Source organism: Dasypus novemcinctus, chromosome 11, assembly GCF_030445035.2.
Source record: "Dasypus novemcinctus isolate mDasNov1 chromosome 11, mDasNov1.1.hap2, whole genome shotgun sequence".
NCBI classification, from domain to species: Eukaryota; Metazoa; Chordata; class Mammalia; order Cingulata; family Dasypodidae; genus Dasypus; species Dasypus novemcinctus.
In genome coordinates, this window is record NC_080683.1 from 115505677 (window position 1) to 115530584 (window position 24908).

Consider the following 24908-nt stretch of genomic DNA (forward strand, 5'->3'; position numbering starts at 1 on the left):
TGAATTAGTCCCCATTCTCCTACCTGACTTCCACACAGCTGTCTGAGTGATCCTGCTAAAGTGTAAGCCAGATTTCCTCTGCTTAAAACCCCCATTTTATTAAGAGCAACAGCCAAAGCCCATTATCTAGAAGGCCCGACACAATCTGCTCCCTCTCTCAACCCACTGCCACACTTCCACGGGAGAGCCTGTGCAGGTGTTCTCTCGCCCTGTAATCCATTTTCCCCACCTTGTCCTATTTCACTCAGATTTGTGCTCTGTACTGCATTGAATAATGCCTGCTCCCCCAAATTCTTGTTCCCCTGGAATGTCGGAATGTGACCTTACTCAGCAACAGGGTCTTTGCACAAGTAATTAGTTAAGATGGAGTCAGGTGGGATTAGGGTGTATCCTTATAAGAGGAAGGAAATTTGGATAGAGACACATGAACACAGTGAGGCACAAAGACCAAGAGAAGACAGAAACATGTGGAGAAGAAGCCAAGCGAAGGCAGAGGCCGAGACTAGAGTGATGCTTCCACAACCCAAAGGACAGCAGGGGCCACCAGAAGCTGGAACAGGCAAGAAAGGATCCCTCACTACAACAGAGGTTTCAGAGGGAACGTGGTCCTACCTACACTTGATTTCAGACTTCCAGCCACCGGAACTGTGAGAGAATAAATGTCTTTGCTTTTAGCCACTCAGCTTGTGGTACTTTGTCAATGACTGCTCTAGGAAATAAATATATGCAGCAAGACCTTCCCTGGATACTCCATTTAAAAATGTAAGTTTCATACATTTTTATGTATGACCCATAACCCTTCCCTGCCAAATTTTTTCTCCAACACTCTGCATAATTTTTAAATTTATTCTTATGGTTTGTGTCTGCTCAGAAGAATGTAAGTTTCACGAGGGCAGGGAATTTTGGTGCTTTATCTCCAGAAGTTCCTGGTGCAGAATGAGCAATCAATGAACTTGTTGTTGTTGAATAAATGTCCAGAACCACTCTTTATTTCACCCCCAAACCAGGTTCTTGTCCTGGTCTTTCCCATCTCAAGAACTGGCAACTCTGTTCTAGTTCGCTCCAGCCAGGACCTTGGAACTATTCTGGATTCCTCTTTCTCTCGTCGTCCTCCATCTTCAGACCTTGCTAGCTCTACCTTCAAACTCACACGCATACCTCCAGCTGCTGGCCTTTCCTCTTTCTCCCTGCTCTGGCCTCCAAGGCATTATGGGCTTTCTCTACAATACTGCACCTGCCCCTTGCTGGTTTCCCTGCTTCTACCCTTGCCTTCCCTGGAAAGGATTTACCACTCAAAAGCCAGAAAAATCCCTTTAAAATTTGGCTCGGATCATGGGCATTCTCAGCTTGAATCGCCCCTCCCCTCAATAGGTTTCCCACCTGGTATCGAGTCCAAAACCTTTGCATGACCCAGAAAATCCTTCCTGATCTTGTCCCACACACTTGCCTGAACCCATTTCTTCCCTCCACACACTCTCTCCCAGCCACCCTTTACCCTTTCGCTCCTTGAACGTGCCAAGTGCTCAGCTAGCTTGGGACCTTTATTCTGTTTCCTGGGCCTAGAATGCAGCCAGTCACGTGACCTACTTTTTGGCTTCATCCAGGTCATGCTAAAAGATGCTTTATCCATATGCCTCCGTGGCTATCCCACCTAAAATAGCACACACACACCTACTTAAACACTCTCAAACACACACACTCAAACATAAGCACACACGGAACACACACATGCACACATATACACACTTGCTCTCAAACACACAATCATATAGGCACATTTACACTCACAAAGTGAACTCACACTCAAACACATATGCACACACAGAATACACACATGCACACATATAAACACACTCTCAATCTATACACTTAAACACACCCAAGCATAGACACATGCTTATACACACTCACATAGTACACACTCAAACATATGTACACACTGAACACACAAATGCACACACACACTCTCAAATGCACACTTAAACACACTCAAACACATAGGCACACACTCTCAAACACATATGTGCATGCACACACACGTCACTTTGCCCCCTTAACTTTCTTTATTTCTAAGCTTTGACTACCACCTGGCATTATGTATTCACTTCTTTTTGCTGTCTTGTCCCCGGCCCAGAATATAAATTCCATGAAGAGACACTACGTTTTGTTCACTGCTACATGGCCCATACCAAAGATGAACCCCAACAACTCTGAGCTCCCTAATCCCTAACACCTAGAATCCTGGAGAGACATAAATACTTTCTTTCTCAAAGAATCAACATTAATCCTTGAGAAAAGACTCTGGCCTTTGCTGAGTGTTGTGTCTACCCCTGAACTTTTCTGGAGCCAGAGCAAGGGAGAGATCTGATTGGCCAGGTGGGTCACATGCCCCTTTCTAGCTGGAGAGGAGGAGAAGGCAACACAATCCATACATAGAAGAAGGAAAGTTCCCAAAGGGGAAGGAAAAAAAAAAGGATTTTTTTGTTAGCAGAATACTGGGTTGGGAGGGGATGGGGTAGGAGAAACAGCAGATGGCCACCCGCGAGATTTTCCAGAGTGGGAGGAGAAAGCCAGGGATGAGCTGGCCCCTGGTGGAGGAGTACCCCTAAATAACCTCCCTGCGCGGCGGGAGAGGACACCAGGCTACCGCAGACCCCATATTCTAGAACGAAGCCCTGTGGGCAGCTGCAGGAGGGCCCTCCCTAGCACGAAGTGGCCTGGGGCTGCACCGTTGAGCAGGAGGCAGGACAGGAGAGCAGAGCCCAGCTGCCTAAAGTGGCACATGCTTTCTATTTTTCACCGCACTGTAATGTGGTTCAGCAGCTCATTCGCACCGTTCTGCCTCCGTGGCTGTGAAGATCCATTAACAACTCATTTTAGGTACGGGTAAAACGAATTCAATTAAAAAAAAAAAATAAGCCACAGCTGTGAAGTAGGCATCTGCACATCCATTCCCATATGGAAAGGCTCTGTAGCTTGCTGCTCTCATTTCAGCTCCTTGATGTTTATTTGTTCGTTGGATACACCTAGCCGCAAGCTAAGGTCACCATTGTCAAAGGTCTGGCTGGAGATAGAAATGGTTCTGGGGCTCTCGGGAGAGTGGGGTGCCCAGGCTAAGCACAGGCGCACATTTTTCCCATGGTCCAGGATTTTAAAATTAATAGCACATGCAGAGGAAAAACTAAACCCTTTGACGTCACTCTGGAAATGAGGAAACATAAACAGAAAAGGCTCCGCTCCAGTAAGCGGCCACCGTGGAAGCCGATTGGTCTCTGCTCTTCCTTGCCTGTGGCCACTGACAGCACCTCCCAGCGCGCGGCCGCTCCCCCCGCCGGCCGGCCGGGCGCTGCAGCAGCTCGGCTGGGACCCTGCACCCGTCCGGGGAAAGTGCTGGCCTCGCCCGGCGGGGATCGCTCCTCTCCCTTCCTTCCTGGTCCGGCTGTCGGGGCGCACTTTGATTTCCTTCTTTCTTTCATTTCTGCTTTTTCTTTTCTTTCTTTCTTCTTTTTTTTTTTTTCACTTAATTATACTCCTAATCCTGGATGAAGTTGCTGGATTCTGCAGCACAAGTCTTCATGAACCAGCAGCGCGGCTCAGAGATTTCACGGCATTCAAAGGTCACAGAACTGCCGCTATGGTTAAATGTCTTGTTTAATGGTTGAGGTATGTACAACAAATGTTAAGTGGCCGGCTAATTTCTCTTGAGACAACAGAAACCCACAGAGAGAGGGCAGGGTTTTTATTTGAAATGAACCTGTACATACACACACACACACAGGTCTGTGATCGTTACTATAGCAACCAGTTTTTGAATTGACTGAACGTTGTCACTTACCTTGAATTAAGCGTTGGAAGGCAACAGGGTTTCATTCCAATCCGTTAATGAGCAACTCCAGCCATTCTCACTGTACTTTGAGTCCCCAATGAGCAAGTCTTTTTTGTTGTTGTTTAATGAATGCAATATTTCTTCTCCAATGTAAATCTTACAGTTGGGTCATTTTTATTTTTGGTGGGACAGAATAGGAAAATGTTGGTAAAGGAATTGGTGGGGGTTGCAGAAGAATAAAGAAGAAAATAAGGTATTTTCTTGAATTTGTCATGTTGGTTGATATCAGACTACAAGAAAGTAGCAAGAGGGGAAAAAAACTTGTAATGAGATTGAAGGTAGACAAGCCTATAAAAGGCGTGTCAGCAAAAAAAAAATGAATTCTGGAGGAAAATTCACTTTATCATCTTGTTGCACTTTAGAAAAAGGTTTTGGAATTCAAAATCAACAGGGGGATGCAGGTACTGAGGTGGATAACTGGCAATTTCTATCTTATTTTTTATAAAGCAAAATAAAAACTTCTGTCTTACTGCTGTGAATTTGCTAATTATCTTTTCCTACAAGAGTTGAATATAGAGTAAGATATTTAATTAGAGAGTGAAAGGAGCAATCCTGGGGGCTAATTAATGATCTTTAGATTCTGTTCTTTGTGTGTTCTAGCCAGAGCAACGATTGCAATGTCAGAATAAATCTCTCTGCTCAGGAAGGAAAGATGATGCATTCATGTACAGTAAACACGCTAAATGCTATTGGAATCAGGAAAGTTCGACACAGAGCTAAGATCTTGAGTGGCTCATTATTATTATGTGTTGAGGGGAACCCCTGTTAAAAATCATTACTATCCAAAGAGTCAGTTGCAGTAATAGATGATAACCATGCATTTTCTTATTACCCTTCTCAAAGTTATGCAATAGCAAACAAGACAGATTTGAAAGATTACTCTGTTTCCAAAATTTCTTACTTGATTTTTTTAAAGTTTTTATTCTCAACATTGAGAACCAGAAATCTTTAAATCTGGGTCATGTTAGCAGTGATACTAAGCAAGCTTTCAAATACAGAGTGCATTTCAAAGAGCTCACAAAATCAACTGCATGAGATCGATGTACTAAGTTAAGAATTGCAAAAATATTAGCTCTGAAATGCAGAGGATGTGCTGTGCATGGACAATCGCTTTTCTGCAGCGCCTAGTGGGAAAACAAGGACTTTGTGTCTTGCAAATGCATAACTGCAGCTCCTCCATTTCCTCTGTTTTATCTTTTTTTTTTCCTGGCTGGTGAAACAAAGACGGGTGTCAGTAGTCTGTCTTGATTGACATCTTCTGTAATAAAATGAAGTCACTTTTTTCTCAAGTAGAAGCCCAACGTGTAAGATTTTCTAGTTGCAACTCCAAACCCGTGTCCCCTTCTAAGAAGATGTTAACATGATACGGCAGGCTGAATAACTTCAGAATGTACTTACTCCTTTGACAAACAGGAGACAAAATTATTTGTGATTATGTCAGCAAATTACCTGGGAGAAACATTTCTTTAAATCAAGTAACTGAGGACGAGGGTGAAAAAATCCAAGATATATCAGAAGCAGACTACAACTTCAGGAAAATTATTACACCAACTGTGTATTTTAATGCCCCACACAGCATGCAGTGCCAAGTTACCCATTGTCCATTCTCTAGAAATACCTAGTTAAAATGTTTGATGAGAATTTGCTAGCACCCTGTATTGTAAATGTTAAATAATTTTCATACACATCGTGTTCAACTGTGCTTGAAAAATATTTTTGGTGGTAGTCCAGCCTAAAATATAATCAAGAAATCAATACATTAATGTACAGAGGAGGACATTCCAAACATTCACTTGTGTTATTTCAGTCAAAGGATGTCTTATCCCAAACGATGCAAAAGGAAAATGGCCACGTGTCCTCCAAGTGGGAACATAGCTCCTGGAAAATACCTCTGCCTAGTAATTCATCTTCCAAAGTCTAATTTGTTGTTAGTCAGGCTCAAATCACAGGGGAAGCTGCTTGTTGACTCACAGAACATAGTGTTGGAAGGAATTTATTAAGTGGTAAACTAATCCAAGCAAGACTAAAAGGGATCCGTTATGTTAAAAAGAACTGTCCAGATTAAGCATCAGAATAGTATTCAGAACTAAATGTGGCTCTAAAAGGTTTTCTGAGTGGTTCAGCTTGCCTTGCTGAGCTAGGATACTTCATGGGAGCCCCTCTAGAGTCCACCATTCTATGGATTCAAATGATGTATCACAAGAGAAGTCTAAAGACAAGCGGGAGACTCCTATCTATGAGGCACCCCTCACTAGAAAAGGGCTTTGGCACTTGGCAGTTTCCCAAGTCCCTTTCAAAGCCCTGAGACACCCTCCATCCGCACCTCCTCTTGCTGGCCCTCTGGCTGCCCCAGGATGCACCTCTGGGCAGGCCCCTGGCCAGTGCGGGAGTGGCCTTGAGGTCTGTTCCATTGGATTTTCCAAGCATCCTAGGTGGGTCTGTCAGCATCCTCGCTTTGATTTGTGAGATGATACCTGCTTGGTAAATCGGCAGTATTTAAGCTGGTTGATGTAGAAATTTGGGGGGAGGGGGGAAGGGAAACAAGATGTAGAAACCGAAATGGATCCAATCCCTTCCGTGTATCTGGCATTGTTAGAGATTTGAATCCAGACAGTGAAAATGTGTCAAAATTCTGGTGTATTGTCAAGGAATTTCCTACTTACCCAAGAATCATTCAGGTATTCAAGCGATATCATTTGTATTTATAGATCGATCGTGGAGCGTGTGTTAGGCAGGGGAGCAGACAGACACAGGGACTGAGGCAGACAGCCTCACTCTGACTGTCCCTGGCTGGGAGACTCTGATCCACTCTCTCACTCCTGACCTCAGTTTCTTCCTCTGTAAAAGGAACTGGTGCTACCGGGTTATTTCTAACATCCTTTTTAGATCAAACTTTTTTATAGTATTATTTTCTCAATCGGGGTGTGTTTTCGTTTCCTGGCTGCTAAAACAAATACCATACAATAGGTTGGCTTAAACAATAGGAATTTATTGGCTTATGGTTTTAGAATCTAGAAGGCTCGCTTCCTCCTGGGATTGCTATCTTCTGATTTTGGGGGTTCCCTGGCTTTTCCTTCACATGGCAATGCACAGCGAGGCTGTCTCCCCCAAGTTCCGTTGACTTCTGGCTCCTGGCTGTGCCCTGTGGCTTCTCCCTCCCTCTGCCTTTCACCCTGCTTACAATGGACTCCAGGAATCAGGAGTAAAGCCCGCCTGATTCGGCTGAAGTAGCATCTTGAAGAGATCTTCTTTACAATGAGTCCACACCCACCAGAATGAGGGCCTCGACCAAGAGCATGTCCAGGCTGGGCAACACAACTCAGTCCGCCACAGGGTGTGTTTGCTTTTTAATTCCCTGTGGACGTAAACGTGAATATGTCAAACCTTTAGTCATAAAACATTACTGCGTGCTTTCTCCATGTCAAGCGCTGTGTTGTTGAGGTGAAGTGGTGGATACAAATAGGTAAGCTATGATTCCACTCCTGTTTATATTCTGGTTGAACATAAAATAAACAAGTGGAGTCTGTGGAGAAATGGAAGAATGAAAGAAGGAGAGATTTGGGCAGGAGGTGGTGATGAGGGAACACAGCCTTGAAGAGGCGACCTACACAATTTGGAATTCAAGGGAAAATAAAGTCTATTTTATGCCTTTGTAGATATTACTTTTTATTATTGTTCTCTTAAATATGATCAGTTCAAGATGTGGTTATCCTTTTCAAATACTATATTTGTAATGGGGTTCTTAAAAAATGCAAAGAGAACCAAAGTTCTCTCACGGGTCGATTACTGGGACATGCCTGAGATGGGGACTTGAACCTGTGCATTGGCATCTTCACCATCTCCTGAGCCCAGAACCTGGAGGAATTATGGAAAGCTGAGTCCTAAGGGAGGTCCCACAGCAGCCCCCAGTCCCAGCTGCCATTGTTCACAAGCTGTGAAGGGCTGCAACCCCGGTTCAGTGTAGGGTCCTGGGAAATGCCTGGTGGTCAGGAAACCCCCAATAGCAGCTCAGACGTCTAGAGAGTACTTGTATGTCTTCAGGCAAATTTCTTAAATGCTGGAGCTGTCAGGATCCTAATCTTTAAAGTAAGCCTGTTGGAATACTTCTAGGAGGCCCTTTTCCTTTTCCACCATCTGTGATTTACTCTGAGATTAATACTGAATCCCTAGCATGCATTTATTTGTATTCTTCCACCCCTCCCATCCTTATTTCCAGCCCTTCCCTTTATAGCTTGCTTTTACTGGGCTGCCCAAATTCACGTAACTTCACCCCTCTTGGGTGGGCAAAAAGACACAAAACCAAAAAGGAGGATGATTTTGGAGAATTTCTCCTCAGAGAACTAACATCCCCTGGGATGCCCACTGACCCTTGTCCCATTTCTCAGTCCTTTGATGGGCTGCCCCTGGCTGTGCCATTTCTGAGACAGTAACTGAAGTGTTTTGTGTCCATTGTAGCTGGGACCTCTGAGTTACTGGACAGGTGCTCATTCACTGTCCCAGATTTTCTATGCTATGTCACTTAATATGTCTTCTGCTCCAATTCTCGTTTCTTTAAGAGAACACATGAAAATGTGTTGATAACTAAGTTGAGGGGGAGGGGTCCTTAGAAGAAACTGTTTTAAGGAAGTTGGTTATCCACGGAATGCCTGTGCTGAGATTTTGCCAGGAGAGCACAGGGTGCCTGTCTCCCCTGGAGGTGGGGTTATTGCAGTTCTCTTATTCGGTCACATGTGGGTGGTCCCATGTGACTGGAGGGCATTCTGCTGTCATCTGCTCTGGTGAGGCCACTCACTACGGAGAGAAAGGAACAGGGTTTGGAGTTTCAAATAAAAAATAAGGCGACACAAAGCATACAAAAATCTATTAAGCGATAGAAAATTCCTAACATTACTATATAATACCACAATATTTCAAATTTTTAAAGCCTTTCTTGGATACCCTATGCATTTATTTACGTACCATACAAAGCTTGAAAAATAGTAGCCTTAAGGCAATACACCTGTACAGAAAGTTTATATGTCATACATTGCAAGTTTTTCTTTCTTCCTCTTCTCCTTCCTGCTTTCCCTCCTTCCTCCCTCCCTCCCTTTCTTTTTGATATTTGTAAAGGGAAAATGAAAAACTATAAAGGGATTGGTAATGAGGTTTTGATGAGTTCTGCTGTGTTCAAAATACTTCAAGATTTGTTTTAGTTTTCGTTTTCTAGTGGTTGGTGAATTCACATGAAATTTTTCATTAAAATTCCTGCTCAGATGTTTTCTTATTAATGCTCTCTATGTTTTACTTGGTCAAAATTAGCATGTAAGGAATAAATATAGAATTATCCTTTCTACATGATCATCATTACCAGCCCCATGCTCCATCTACATGCAGAAAGGATTCTGTTCAAGAAATACATTTATACATGAGTTAAATATACCTAAGGATATGTCAGGGTTTTGAGATTTCTGAGAACCAGATTCTTTTCTGCTGGCTTAGGAGATGGGGTCCAGAGTGAGCCTGGTGAGAGAAGTATACTTCCCTGGGTCAGGTGTAGACCTGAGGAGGCTCCTGTGTGCCTGAATTGGTCAAAACCTGATATCTGAAGTTAGTAAATATTCAAAGTTTGACATACTCTTTGACCCTAGAAATTCTGGGGTAATAACATATGTAATTATGTTTATTTTGGCATTGTTTCTGATATATTAAAAATCAGAAGCTACCTAAATCTGTAGGTGAATTGTTGAGCACATTTTTAAATCCATACAATGCAATACCATATAGTCATTTAAAAGAATGAGGTAGATCTACATACAAACCTGGAATGAGTTTCAAGGTAGACTAAGTTAAAAAAAATTATGCTATATTACCGCTTGTGTAAATGCACATACACTTTATACCTACTTATAGGAAATCTCTGGAAGTTCACACACAAAAAACTTAATATCAGATGCCCCAGGCAAGAGGACTCAGTGGAAGTGGTAGCTCAGAATAAGACTCCCTTTGCATGAATATACTTCAGGATTTTTGGCATTTTCCTGGTATGCATTCATGACGTTACAATGGAAAAAACACTGACATTGATTTATTACCTTGTGAAATTTTAAGTTGAGGGGGGAAATGAGAAGGTAAAAGAAGAAAGAGTTCTCATTTTCTGTTTTTAGTTCCTGCATCATTTCTTGTTCCTTCTGTCCTTACGGAATTCCTCCCATGTGCCGTTCACACGTCACACGCACAGTCAACGTGGTGGTAAGAGGCCCAGAGGGAGCAGGTAGATGACGCGCCATCGTCACGCGGGCCGCAGTCACTTTGGGCCAGCCAGCCCTCTGGGCACCGGCATTCTCACGCATTAGAAGGAGTTGAGCGCCAAGTTCCTTCCTGCTGGGATATGTGTCTAAGTAAGTTGACTACCTTGTTGCCTGCCAACCATTTGTGAACTTTCTCCACAAACTAAACGCACATGTTTTACTACTTTGAACATTTTCACTCAATTTTCAATATGGTCTAAGTTTTTCAAATTAATTGAATAGGCAAAACCTATATGTAGCCCAACAGTGTTTAGGGAAACCACACAGGACAGGGGGAGTTTTGAAGTAAAAGCACACCATCAGGCCATTTAGTCACAAGACGCAACGCAAGTTCAGAGAGTAATGCCAGAAACTCGTGTTTCTTCCATTTGAATATGATTGAAACATTTCTGGATTTTCCAGGAGGGAAGGAAAAAAAAAAAAAAAACCTTCATTTCCTTTTCTCATTATGCCACTTGCCAGCTGTGTTCAGTCAGATGAAAGACCTCAGTCATTCACAAAAGTGTGGCGGGTGTTCTCCAAGGAGATGCTGCCGCGGGATGGAGCCTAAAGAATGCCTTGATTTAGAAGAGTTCATGAAAGCTCTGAAAGGAGTTGTTCACTGTGTGATAGAGATATAGTATATTTCCACGTCTTTAAGACTAGTGTTCTTGCTTTTTCAATTAAACAAAACTTGCATTTTAATTTTGCTTTTAATTTACTTGGAAAATGCAAAGTCTTAGTCATTTTAATTATTTAGTCACTTTTACTTTCCATTTTTCTAGTCCTATATGACTGTGTTTGGAGGAAAGGATACTCTTTAAGTTAAAGTTAAAACAAAAGAGATAAACATAAAAAGGGAATTTGTCTGATTGGGGTTTTGAATTGGCCAGAACCTGCATTCTAAAATTCCCTCTAGAAATCTCTTGTAATGATTTAAGATTCGTTAAAGATTGTCAAAATAATCCAATGGCTTATAAATAAAATAATTGAGAAATATTGCCTTCTTTTTTCATTGAATGTGTTGCTTTCAAGTGTCCATGCGTAAGTGAGTGAGAATGGTAGCAAAATTCTTCTCAGACTTGCAGATATATAAAAGTTTTTAATGTAATATTTGTGTCAAAAACACAACCATTGAGTTGGAGAGCATAGCCTATTATAAAATAGATTGTCTCTATGAATTGCAAGTCATTAAAAATGAAATAAATCGAATGCATTTATTGAATTAAATGGCATTAATACGTAATTTTTTAAAGCTCAGTTTTTGTATTTTAAGTGAAAGGAGAGAATGGAAGGCAGAAAGAAACAAAATGAGGAGCAAACTTTCTTCAAGGAGCACTGAACATGTAAACTAAAGCAAACTAAAGCTCCAATTTCAATTTGAGATGCTAGTCTTACTAAGCAATACTCTAAGCAAGTTAGTTAACATGTTTTACCTTTCAAATCTCTAAAATGTAACTTTAAAATGAGGCACCTTTAGATTCTAAAATTTCTAGGATTTACTTAATAAAATAATTTGGCTTTTATTTCTAATTATGTAGCTTAGTTATTTCCTAACACAAACGTCCTGTCACTTCTTCCTCAGAACATTCCTGCTAGGTAAGAACCGGTTATACCCATTTTAAAAACAAGGGCATTAAGGTTAGGAGAAATTACAGCTAATAACGCTGGGATTCAATGCCAGCTTTTCTAATAACAATTATTAATTGTTCTTATGTTAAAATGCATTATGTTTAAAATCCATCATCAATCATTCTAAGCATAAGTTAAAGAAATTTTTTTAAAGGTGGTTTATTTTATTTATTTCTGCCCCCCGCCATCCCGTTGTCTGAACTCCACCCTCCACCCTGCCCCCAACATTCTCCCTGTTGTCTGTTCTCTGTATATTCTTCTGTGTCTGCTTGTATTCTCATTAGGTGGCTCTGGGAACTGATCTGGAGTGAGAGAGGGCGATTACTCTCTTGTGCCACCTCAACTGCCCGTTCTGCTAAGTCTTCTTATTTTCTTTCCTCTTTGTCTCTTTTGTTGCATCATCTTGCTGTGCCTACACTCCTGCACAGGGCAGCTTTCCCATGCAGAGTAGCACTCCTGCGCAGGGCGGCATTCCCACGTGGGCTGGCACTCTGCGTGGCCAGCTTGCCACATGGGCAAGCTTGCCCTCACCAGGAGGCCCTGGGCATTGAACCCTAGACTTCCTACATAGTAGATGGGAACCCAATTGGTTGAGCCACATCCATTTCCCAGAGTTAAAGAAATTTTTAAAAATATCGGTACAAAACAAAATAATATATTAAAAATGTTAAAGCAGTCTACTCAGTATATTTGTCTTTAGGAAATTCAAAGTATTAGGAGGTACAATATTATTTCATTTTAAATGCATTCAAAATGGGTGGCTATGACACTTCCCACTTGTGAAGTTTTGCTCTGAGAGATGGTATAAACTAATGGTCCAAAACATAGAATCTTGTGGCTTTCTCTATAGTCCATGTATTAGCTCTGTGACCCTGGGTATCTCACTTAATCTCTGCATCTCCTTCTACTCTGTTTACAAGATGGGAGTGTTTATAGCATCTGCCTCATAAGATTGTTGAGATTGAATGAGTTTTATTTCTAAAGTGTATGGAAGATATTCGGCCTCACACAAATTTAGAAGCTTTAAAAATTAAAAAATAGCTCTTGCAAAAATTATGTCATGAAGTTATACCTATTCCATGTACAGCACTATTGGCTACTTTAAACATTTAGGAGAAATATAATTTTTTATTGTGCTTTTAACTTTGTGATTTGAACTATATAGCACACTTAGAGAAAATTACCTGATGGATAAATGTACATGAGTAAGCTTCTGTGTAACCATTACACAAGTCAAGAAATAGGACATTGTCACATGTCATCCCCTGGGAAATCCCACCTCCCCCCTCCATTCTGTCACTCACCATTATACATTGAGATTCATTAGGTTGTTGCATCTAGTTGTGTTTTGTTCATTTTCATTTGTTCCATAGTGTTTCAAATTACCTGGATACACAACTTACTTATACATTCTACTCTGGAAAAACATTTGGGTTGTTTCTAGTTTTTAGTAATAAGATAAATGCTAGCCTGAGTATTCTCATAACCATCTTTTGTTGTACATTATGTGTATTTATGTGGGTATAAATCTAAGAATAAAGCTGGTGGGCCACATGAAGTGTTCCCATTCCACTTTAGTAGAAAATTCAAAATTGCTAAGAGTGGTTGAAATAATTTACATTCTGACAAATAATGTATTTTAGTTCAATGGTCAGTTGCTCTACTTCCTCACTAACTTGCATTTTAGCAATTCCTGTAGGTGAGTAGAGATAGCTTATTGTGGTTTTGATTTGCAGTTCCCTGATTACTAATGAGTTTGAGTCTTTCTTTGCATGTAAATATCCTCTTTGGGAAGTGTCTAATCAAGTTTATTTGTATACTGATTGGTAAATTTGATTTTTTCCACTCATGAAAAGTTTTATCGTGGTAATGTATATATAAAATTTTTCATTTTAACTCTTTTAAAAGTATAATTCAGTGGCATTAATTAATTCAAAATGTTGAACAACCATCACCACTATCTAGTTCCAAAACTTTTTCATCACGCCAAGCAGAAACTGCACCCATTAAGCAGTATCTTCCCATTCCTCCTCTACCCAGCCCCTCTAATCTACTTTTAGTCTCTTTGAATTAGTCTGTTATAGATATTTCTTGTCCATGGAATTATACAGTGTTTGGTTTTTGGTGTCTGGCCTATTTCACTAACATAATGTTTCAAGGTCTATCCATTGTAGAACTTTATTCCTTTTTATGACTTAATAACATTCCAATGTATGTACATACCACACTTTGTTTAGCTGTTGAACACTTAGGTAGATCTGACCTTTGGCTATTTTGAATAATGCTGCTATGAACACTTGTGTACAAGTATCTATTAGAGTCCATGTTTTCAACTCTTCAGGGTATATACAAAGGAGTGGAATTGCTGAGTCATATGGTAGTTCTATGTTTAACATTGAGGAACTGCCAAATGGCTTTCCACAGCAGCTACACCACTTTACATTCCAACAGTAATGCATGAGAGTACAATATTTCCTTTCCATTTGTTTTTGTTTTTTAAAATAAAGGGTGTGAAATGGTGTTTTATTGGGGTTTTGATTTTCATTTCCCTAATGAATAATGATGTTGAAAATCTTTTCATGTGTTTATTGTATATCTTCTTTGGAGAAATGTCTTTTAAGTCCTTTGCCAATTTTTAATTGCATTCTTTGCCTTTTTGTTCTTTAATTTTAGAGGTTCTCTATGTATTCTGGATGTTAAACTGGAATTTATTTATTTTTAATAATATTGATTGTCCTATATGTGACAAATATTGTCAACCACTGATAAGATCTCCTGTTGTTTTCTTCTTCAAGATTGTTTTGGCCATTTTTTATTATCTGTATTTCCATATAAATTTTACAATCAAATTAAGATTTCCCACTAAAAACACAAAAACTGCTGAGATAAAGGTCAATTTGGGAAAATTGATACCATTTCCTGAGACTTCCAATCCATGAACATAGTGCATCCCTTCATTTATTCATTAATTTCACTCAACAATATCTTCTAGCTTGCTGTGTGGTGGTTTTTCATATTCCTTACTAGGTTTATTACTAGGCATAATATTATATGTATTTTGATGCTATTCTAAATGGTATCTCTCCCATTTCAATTTTAACTTTTTGCTATTGATGCATAGAAAAATAATTTTTCTATATCAATTTGTTAGCAGTCTTGCAAAACTCAATTATGAATTCTAATTTATTTACTAGATTCTTTTGATTTTCTAGGTGCATACTCATATCATTCAAGAATATTGGCAGTTATATATCTTCCATTTCAATACTGATAACTTTTGGTTCTATTATACTGGGTAGGGGAAAGAGTAGGCAAAATTGTCTAGTTTCCAGTCTCTGAGGAAAAGTTATCAACATTCTACCATTCAGTAAGATATTCTCTGTGTCATTTGGAAGTTTCTTTGTATTCCTAGTTTGCTAAGAGTTTCTATCTTGAATAAATATTCAATTTATCAAATGCTCTTTCTGATATATGTCATATGATAGTCTATGCTAGTATATTAATTTGGTGTTAGATTTTTTTTTTTTTAATTTATTTAATTCCCCTCCACTCCCCCGGTTGTCTGTTTTCTGTGTCTTTTTGCTGCGTCTTGTTTCTTTGTCCACTTCTGTTGTCGTCAGCGGCAAGGGAAGTGTGGGCAGCGCCATTCCTGGGCAGGCTGCTCCCTCCTTCGCGCTGGGCGGCTCTCCTTATGGGGTGCACTCCTTGCGCATGGGGCTCCCCTACGCAGGGGACACCCCTGTGTGGCACGGCACTCATTGCGCGCATCAGCACTGCGCATGGGCCAGCTCCGCACAGGTCAAGGAGGCCCGGGGCTTGAACCGGGGACCTCCCATGTGGTAGACGGACGCCCTAACCACTGGGCCAAAGTCCGTTTCCCTGGTGTTAGATTTTGGAGTGTCAAATCAAACTTGAATCCTAGAATAGACTCAACTTGTTTGTGATATCTTATGCTTTCTTTCAGAGCCTATATTATCCCATTTTTGGATTGCTAATATTTTTTAGGATTTTGAAATTATATTCATTAAAAAAAGGTTGGCCTAAAATTGCCTTTTCTGGTAATGTCTTTATAAAGGTTCTGCTGACCCCATAAAATTAATTAGGAAGTATTACCCCTTCTACATTTTTGTGGAAATATTTACATAATTCATGTTATTTCTTCCTTAAGAGTGTATTTGAATTTTTAAATAAATCCATCTGGGCCTGGAATATTTTCTGAGCAAGTTTTTTTTTTTTAAAGATTTATTTTATTTATTTCTCTCCCCTTTGCCCCACCCCCCCACCATTATCTGCTCTCTGTGTCCATTTGCTGTGTGTTCTTCTGGGTCCCCTTGCATTATCTGGTGGCACTGGGAAACTATGTCTCTTTTTTGTTGTGTCATCTTACTGAGTCAGCTCTCCATGTGAGCGGTGCCACTTCTGGGTGGGCTACTCTTTTTCTCAATCAGGGCGGCTCTCCTTGTAGGGCACACTCCTTGTGCATGGGGTGCCCCTACACAAGGGTGCCTCTGCATGGCACGGCACTCCTTGCATGCGGAGCACTGCGCATGGGCTAGCTTACCACACAGGTCAGGAGGCCCTGGGGATCAAATCCTGGACCCTCCATATGGTAGATGGATGCTCTATCAGTTGAGCCACGTCTCCTTCCCGGAGTAAGTTTTTAATTGCAGTTTTAATCCATTACAGTTAGGGACTATTTAGATATTCCACTTTTGAGGGCCAGTTTTGGTAAGTTGTGTTTTTCTAGGTTTTTAGAATTTGTTAGAGTGAAATTGTTCATAATATCTTTTTATACTACTTTACATATTTTCATTATTTTTTATTCTTGATATTAGTTATTGTGTCATTTCTTTTTCTTTTCTTCTTCTTTTTCTCCACCAGTTTTGCCACTGGAGCTACCAATTTTATTAGAGCTTTTAAGTAAATAACTTTTGCCTTTTTGAAACCTTTTATTATGTAAGCATATCCCTTATGTATTTTTATTGAATTCAGTCCTTTAGTGTTTATTTCTCTCTTCTTTCTTTAGGCTTTTTTTTACTGACATTGTATTTTATTAGTTTCTTAAAAGATTTGTTTGGGGTAAGTGGCTGTGGCTCAAACAGTTGGGCCCCCATCTGCCATGGGAAGCCCTGGGTTTACGTCCAGGGTTCTCCTTGTGAAGGAAGGCTCACCTCCTCGCCGAGCAGCGCCACCTGGCCCACAAGCGCCATAGAGAGCCAACTCAGCAAAAAAAAAGAAGGGAGACGAGCAAAAAACACAAAAGAGTGCACAGCAAATGGACACAGGGAGCAGACAGCATATAAAAAGCCACAAGGGGTGGTGGGCGATAGGAAAAAAAATATTTGTTTGGCTAATTAATTTTCAGCCTTTTATTTCTTCTGAATACGTAAACACTTAAATCTATAAATTTTCCTCTAATACAGTTTCAAATATAAATTTATGTTTTAAATTTTAATGTTTCCACTATCACTTAGTTAAAAATAATTTTAATTGCAATTTATTTTTGCACTGAGATTATTTAGAAATGTGTTCTTAATTTTCAAACTATGGGCAATTTTCTAGTTATCTTTTTTCATTGTTTCCAAATGAATTCCACTGTGGTCATAAATCATAGTCTATATGATTTAGATCTTTGAAATTTGTTGAAGTTTGTTTATGACCAAAGACACGGTCAACTTTTAGAAATAGTCCACATGCACTTGAAATGAATATGCATTCTGTAGTCGTTAGCTACAGTGTCCTATATATGTCAATTAGAAAATTCATTAATCTTGTTCAAATCTGTATCTTTTGTGATTTTTTTTTCTGTTTCTATCACTTACTGAAAGAGAGATATTAACACTTCCAGGATTGTTGTATTGGTCAGGGTTATCTAGGAAACAGAACAGGAGATATCTGTAAATAGCATGAGATTTCATGAATTTTTCTCACGTGGCCATGGGATGCACAAGCCCAAATTCCATAGGGAAGGCTGCAAGCCAGGGTCTCTGATGAAGCTCAATGAGTTCTCCAGAAGATAATAGCTAGCTGTTTGCCCTAGAGATGGGAACTCTCTCTGAATGCTGAAAACACTTCTTTCAGGGCCTTTAACTGATGGGATGAGATATCACTCATTGTTGATGGCAATCTCCTCAGGTGATTGTAGATATAATCAGCCATCTATGCATTCAACTCACTGATAAAGTCCATGAGATGCCCTTGTATTACAATTAGCCCAGGGCTTGCTTGACCAAACAAGTGGGCACCATTACCTGGCCAAGTTGACACATTAGCCTAACCATCACAACTGTGGATTTGCCTGTTTGTCTTTTGAGTTCTCACATTTTTTGCTTTATTGTTGTGTTGAACAATGTATAATTGCTATTTTTATAAGTGTCTGAATCAGCAATTTCATATAGTTCAACCTAATATATTTGATGCTATGATATTAGAACATGTATTCACAGTGGTGACAATAATTTGTTCTTAGGAAGTTATATATTCAATGGTTTGTGATCCTTCAAAGAGTCCCAGTACATAAACATATACAGTGTATCTATGGTATTAAAATTTCATTGGGGGATCATTAGGGGGAAAATGTCTTTAAAAATCTAGGGGACAGGGCAATAATAAATAAAGGTTGAGAATTACTGAGTTAAATACAAATTTAAAGCTATTATATCTTAACAGTACATTAAAACTTTAATCACAATATACAACATTTTTTCGTTAATGCTTTTTTTGCCTTCAATTCTGCTTTGACTGATACTAAAATCTGTATACAACCAGCTTTCCATTGGTTAGTGTTTGCATGGATCATCCTTTTTCCTCATTTTAATTATCTATGTTTATTAAATATAATTTAAATATTTCTCTTTACAAGCAGAAGATAAGTAAATTTTGTTTTATCATTCAGTCTGATTATCTTTGTCATTTCAGTGGAATATTTATTCCTTTTTGTATTTCATGAATTAGTGATGTATTTGGGTTTAAATGTGCCATTTTACTATGTAGCTCCTATTTGCCCTGCTGGTTCTATATTTCTTTTTCTTGTTGATTGCTTCTTTTTGATTGAGTTTTTTTTTTTTTCACTGCATTGTCCCAGCCCCTTTAACTTGTTAATTTTCCATTCCTTTACATTATTTTGTTGATTACTATTGGGATTACAGTATGCATTTTGACCTAATCAAAATATAGTACAAATTAGAGCTTTTATTTCTTTGTGGGAAATCTAAAGACCTTAGATTTCCATTAACTGCTTGTATACCTCTCCTCAGTTATACACTATGGCTAGGTTTTTAATCTTATGGTGTTTAAATTCCACAAGCATTATTATTTTTGCTTTTTACAGTCACATATACTTTTTATTCCTTCCTGTATCTCTGAGATTATTATATATAGATTTTCCTTTAATGCAGTGATGATATGGTTCCATTTTATTCATTTGTCTGAAATGTCTTTTTTTCACCTTTATTTCCTTTTTTTTGCCCAAATTTTTTAAGGCCTTACATTTTTCATATTGCAGCTATAATATATTCCCACTATTGAAAGAAAATTAGTGATGGGACCACAAATCCTAGTTTATCTAGAATTTGATACTTTTAACAGCTTCATAACAGCATTTGTTGATGGTGTTTCTAGGGAAAAGCTGGAATACTGGGACATATAACCAGACTGATGAAGTCAGCTCAATACCATTTGTTTTATTCAGGCTATTTATACACACGCATTACATATACCTTTATTTCCTAAGTGTACTTTATCTGGGAATAAATTCTTGATTTAGTAATCTCCCTTCCAATTTAATGTATTCTACTGTCCTGTAACTTCCATTGTTTCTGTTGAGATACCATCTAAGAGTCTTTTTAAGGCAAACTGTCCCTTTTCTCTGAGTGTAATATTTCCTTTCCATTTTTGCTTTCCAGGAGTTTTGCCATGATTGGGTAGGTGTGGTTTCTTTGCGTTTATCATGTTTGGGATTTGTATGACTTCTTCTGTGTGTGTCTTGATGTTTTCCAAAAATTTTTGAAAAATTCCTATTAAGTTTCTTTTTTAATAATGTTTCTGCCCCATTCTTTTATCTTCCTTAATAAGATAACAATTTTATGTATGGAAGCATTTACTGTTCCTATATCTGTTGACATTCATTGTTTTCTGTCCCTTGGTCTTTTGGATCTTCATTTTAGATCATTTCTTTTGATGACTATTTTATTTTCCTAATTCTCTCCCTGCTGTACCTAATCTATCACTTAATGTATTAACTGATACCTTAATGTCAGTCATGGTATATTCAGTTCTAGAATTAATAAGAATTTGTTTTTGTAGTTTCTGGTCTCTGTTAAAATGCTCCATCTCATTTCTCATATCCTTGAACATATTATGCATTTATTTTAAAGTCTCTGTAACTGTATTATTTGGCCTTCTTGAATGTCTATTTCTGGTGCTTGCTGGTGGTCCTGTTTAGATCAAATTATCTTGTTTCTCATATATCCAGTAATTTTGATAGAGAGCTGAATACTGTATATACAATTTTTTAGAGCTAATGTGAGGCCTAATGAGATATTATCTTTCTCCAGATAGGATTTACATTTGGTTCTGGAAAGTTACCAGCAGCACCAACAATCCCAATTACCTTCATCTGATTGCAGGTTAAATGAATTAACCTATATTATGATGCTTAAAACAGTGGCTGGCACATAAAAGCACAATTGAACTCTGTTTTTCCTTTTATTTTCTCTAAAGGATATGAAAAGAGAAAGGGAGAAAGTTTTAAGAATATCCTATATGGCATTAAAAGATTCTAGTATATTTCACAATTAGATTCTTAAATGCCTTTTCCTTTTTTTGTCTTTTCTCTTATATCTGAAATAAATTTAAAAATGGAAAGTTGTATTCATCAAAATCATGAACAAAGTAGATACAAATTAATAGTGTTCGCCTCCTGTATTTCACTATGGCCATTATAGCCATTACGTAAAAATTAAAAAAATAATAAAAGATCACAGTCACAACAAGGTAGTTATTTTATATTGTCAGAAGTATTTTTAAAGAGTATTATCACTTTTGAAATTGCTAATATCCTAGAGGCATCTTTGGTCAAAGAACTACTTATCTAAACTTATCATTTATTTCCTGATTTATTGTTTTGAACATGGGAGTTAATGTTGTCTTATAGAGTAACTGATTTGAATTAGCCACAATATGTTATAAGCAACTTTTCTTTATTATCCAAATTATTTCACAGTTTGCATGTTCCATACAAACAAGTCTAAAGTCTGTGAATAAAATGATAGCCCATGTGTTGTAAACATGCAAAAAGATATATTAATATAGTGCCAGTACACTCACCATGCCCTGTTGAATTAGCAAATTAATTATTTAAGGATTTTAAAACAAAATAAGCCCTGCAGTAAGCTTAATTACCTCACAGTCAAATTTTGGCCTAATTGTGGAAAACCAGATCTTTAGTGTTCTTTGTCTATTGTGTTTGGCAGTTTGCTGACTTTTCTTGGGTATTTGTGTTTTCCTAGTACTTCATAAAGGTTTTTTCAGTACTGGGATATCTTTGGAGCAGAGGTGAACTTGAGGTAACAACTAAAAATTGTAAAATATGCTAAATTCTTAACCTAGAATCCAGTCATTAATTATTTATGAACAATTTACAAATAGCTTGAAAACATATGTGTTTGAAGGAGAAATATTAAACAGTTATGAAAATTATCCTTGATATAACCTATTGATTTTCTTTTTTAAAAGATGTATCTTTCTAGTTTTCATAGATTATTTAGTTTGTCTTCTTGTTAAAACAACATTAAAAAATCGGAATTTTGAAAGGAATCAGTGTTCAATACTTTTGAAACAAATAAGTGTATTTAAAATAAATTAAAACCTATAATAATAGTAAGTTTTATGAAATGTTACTGTTTTCAATTTATAATATCAAATATTATGGGTAATACTACAAACTAAGGAAAATTGGTTAAAAAAAAGCTAACATGTTATGCCATGAATTCTTAAATTTAAAAGACACTTTTAACTTTAACACATTATAGACTAGAGAAATAACCAAAAGTTATTATAAACTATTTAGCAACTAAATAATAAGGTCCAGTTTTTAATTCCATTTCTCAGATTCTTATGAAAGTGCACACAAGTTGTATGTTGTTTCTAATAAAACGAACATTTATGGTCTTCCTTCCTTAAGGAAATACAAAAAAGGTAACATAAGGAATTCATAAATGAACTTTTTGTATCTAATTTTATGTGATGAATTTTAGTTTTTTTTAAAAACTATTTATAAAGCTGGTGATTTTGACCTACATTTAGCTTATTCATTCATGCAGCCTTGAGTAAACAGGATGACTTCGATTATTCTCTGAAGGTGATGCTGGCCTAAAATTACGGCATTTAACTTCAAGGAGGGCTGAGATCCCAGCTTTTTGTTGTTCATTAAGGTTTCAGGCTAGGAGAAGCGTTTCAGTGTGGCTGATGACTTTGGCAATCCACACAGCAGGAGCATCTCTGTGTCCTTTGGCCTCATCCTGGTAGATGGCAGGATGGCCTTGCCAATCTTGGGCCTCTGGCCACGCTACTGGTTAAGTATTTTGGTTTTCATCCCTTCCAGTTCCCACATTTTAAAAAATCAAGAGAATGGTCAGACAAATCAATATGTAGAGGCCATTTTAAAAGAATAATGGGCGTAGGGACCGCCCTGGGCTCCCTCCATTGTAATCTGGTGGGTTCCCTGGCACTCCCCATCATGCAGGGCAGCATGGGGACTGCCTCCGGTGAATTCTGACACAAGCTTTACTGAAACGGCGTTGTAGGCCCAATACCTTCCATGGTCTTTGTGTATATTTGGCATGTTTCCTAGATGCCCCTGAAACTTTGTACACAGGGAGGAGACAGCAGCTGACCGATGCTTTGAGTGACCACTCTGGTTCCTGGGTGGAGAATGGATGGTTTGACCGAGGCTGTGGAAGCTGTGGGCAGCAGCTGGCAGAGAATGCAGGCCAGTTGAGAGGTGAGGATGCTGGGGTAAGGCTGAGGCCGTGCGGTGGTAGGCCAGGGGTGGATCTTGCGTTTGGGACAGTGGACCAGATCCGATGCCTTGGATGGGAAGGAGAGAGAGCAGTACACAATGGTTAGGAGCCCAGGCGCTGGAGCCAGGCTCCCCAGCTTCATTTCTTGGCCCTGCCACTTCCCAGCTTTGAAACTTTGGACAAGTAATCCAGCCACTCTGTCCTCAGTTTCCTCACCCATAAAACCATAGGATGATGCTAATTGTGCCTGTCCTATAGGATGGCTATAAGGATTAAATGTGCATATCTACACCTAGGACTGGATTTAGCAGTGAGTACTGTGTGTGTGGTATACAGGTCTGTTAAACTAAATTTGAGAGCAATCGACGAGTCCTAGATTTTTGGCTAACATCACTGGGTAGGACCATTTATTAAAATGGGGAAGATGGAGGGAAGGTCCAGCTGGAGGAGGAGGGAAGCAGGAAAGAATTAGGAGTCCTGCTTTAGACACGTTACGTTTGAGATGCCTATTTGTGAATCAGACTTGAAGAAGTCTAGGGTTCAGGGAAAGCCCAAAACTGACCTTGGCGTTATCCACACCCGAGCTATTTAAAGCCTTGGAATGGGATGAGATCACCTAGGAAGACAATGCCAGTAGGAAGAGGGCAGAGGACAGAGGCTTTCTCCAGCACAGGGAGGTCAGGAGAGGAGGAGCAGGAAATGGGTCCAGTGGATACTCATCTGCTCTGCACATGGCACTGCCCATGTGGGGCAGCCAGGCCGGAGCTAAGCTTCAGAGATCGTGGCCGTGAAAGCTTCTTTGTACATTCCTGGTGGTGAGGGGCTGAGGCTTCCGGCTTGGACCCCAAACAGCGGGAATTTTCCATTTAGATCTAAGAAAAGCACAAAGAGACTGTGGTGGTGATCTGTGCCCCCGTGTTTACTCCTCGATTTTTTTTTTAGTGCAATCATCGTTATATGTGGTCCCTAATGATAGCTCAATTCTTTGAAATTGTGTCATTTTTATATATTTTTCTTTACACGCAAGTATAGGCCTCTCCAATTTACAAAGAGGTTTAGCTACTAAGTCTAGCTCTGAGAAAGACTCATTCCATAGATTCTATATTCATCGTGACAGCTGGGTTACAGTCAGCCCACAAAATCCTACGTAACCCACTGGGGCATGCACTCAAAGCACAAACAACACACAGACCCTAAGCACAAGCCGCAGGGTTTATGGAAATGTTTGCTGAGAGTTTTTAAGATGCCAGGAAGACACTTTTCTTCTCTTACTTGGGTCTATTCGGGCCTGGCAAGCAAAGCCAGGGCAAAGAGCTGCCTGTTGGGAGGGAGTGAGCAAGAGGTACAGTCACTTACTTTTAGGGTAGTTGGTGGTTATAGAAAATGAAGGTGTATGAATTGAAGAAAGAATTCTGGGGAAAAGATCAGAAACTCAAAATCAAGTCTTGACTTTGACTGTCACCTATTCTGTGATCTCAAGAGGTCACTTAGGGAGGGGAAGTGGTTCGAGCAGTTGAGCTCCTCCCTCCCACATGGGAGTTCCCAGATTTGGTTCCCAGTGCCTCCTGAAAAAAACACAAAAAACAAAAACAAGCAAAGCAAATGAAAAACCCAACTCAGGGGCGCCGATGTGGCTCAGTGTTTGAGTGCCAGCTTCCCACTTACGAGGTCACGCGTTTAATTCCCAGCCCTGGTATCTCCCCCACCCTCATAAAAAGAGTCCTTTTGGCATTTCAGGAAATAAATTCCTTTAGGAAAAAAAAGTGGGGGGGTCACTTAACTGCTCTGCAGCTCAATTTCCTTTCATTTAATATTGGCTATAATAATCCCTCACATCATATTGACTCTAATAATCCCTCACATGTTGTAAGGATAAATTCATATATACATACATATTTAAAATATATTCTAGGGTGGCAGTGTGGATGGCGGAAAGATCTATTGAACTATTAAACTACTGTTCATTATTATTATTATCTTGTAGCCCTTGCCATCTCTTTGTTTCTTATTTAAATTAATGATCTTTAGGAAAATATGAATGGCAAGATTTTAATAATGGAGAAATAATAACAGCAATTAAATTTAAAAGAAAACAACCCAGTC

The 24908-nt window shown here is 39.0% G+C and overlaps 1 protein-coding gene across 1 annotated transcript in view; it reads left to right on the forward strand.

The window, feature by feature from the left end:
- Window positions 1-3192: 3192 nt before the first annotated feature.
- PDE7B (phosphodiesterase 7B) overlaps window positions 3193-24908 on the forward strand; it is a 312244-nt gene continuing 290528 nt past the window's right edge. Inside the window, exon 1 of the mRNA XM_004468533.5 lies at window positions 3193-3663. Within this exon, the coding sequence (XP_004468590.2) occupies window positions 3643-3663 (21 nt within the window). The 5' untranslated portion in view covers window positions 3193-3642. The remainder of the gene's footprint in view (window positions 3664-24908) is intronic.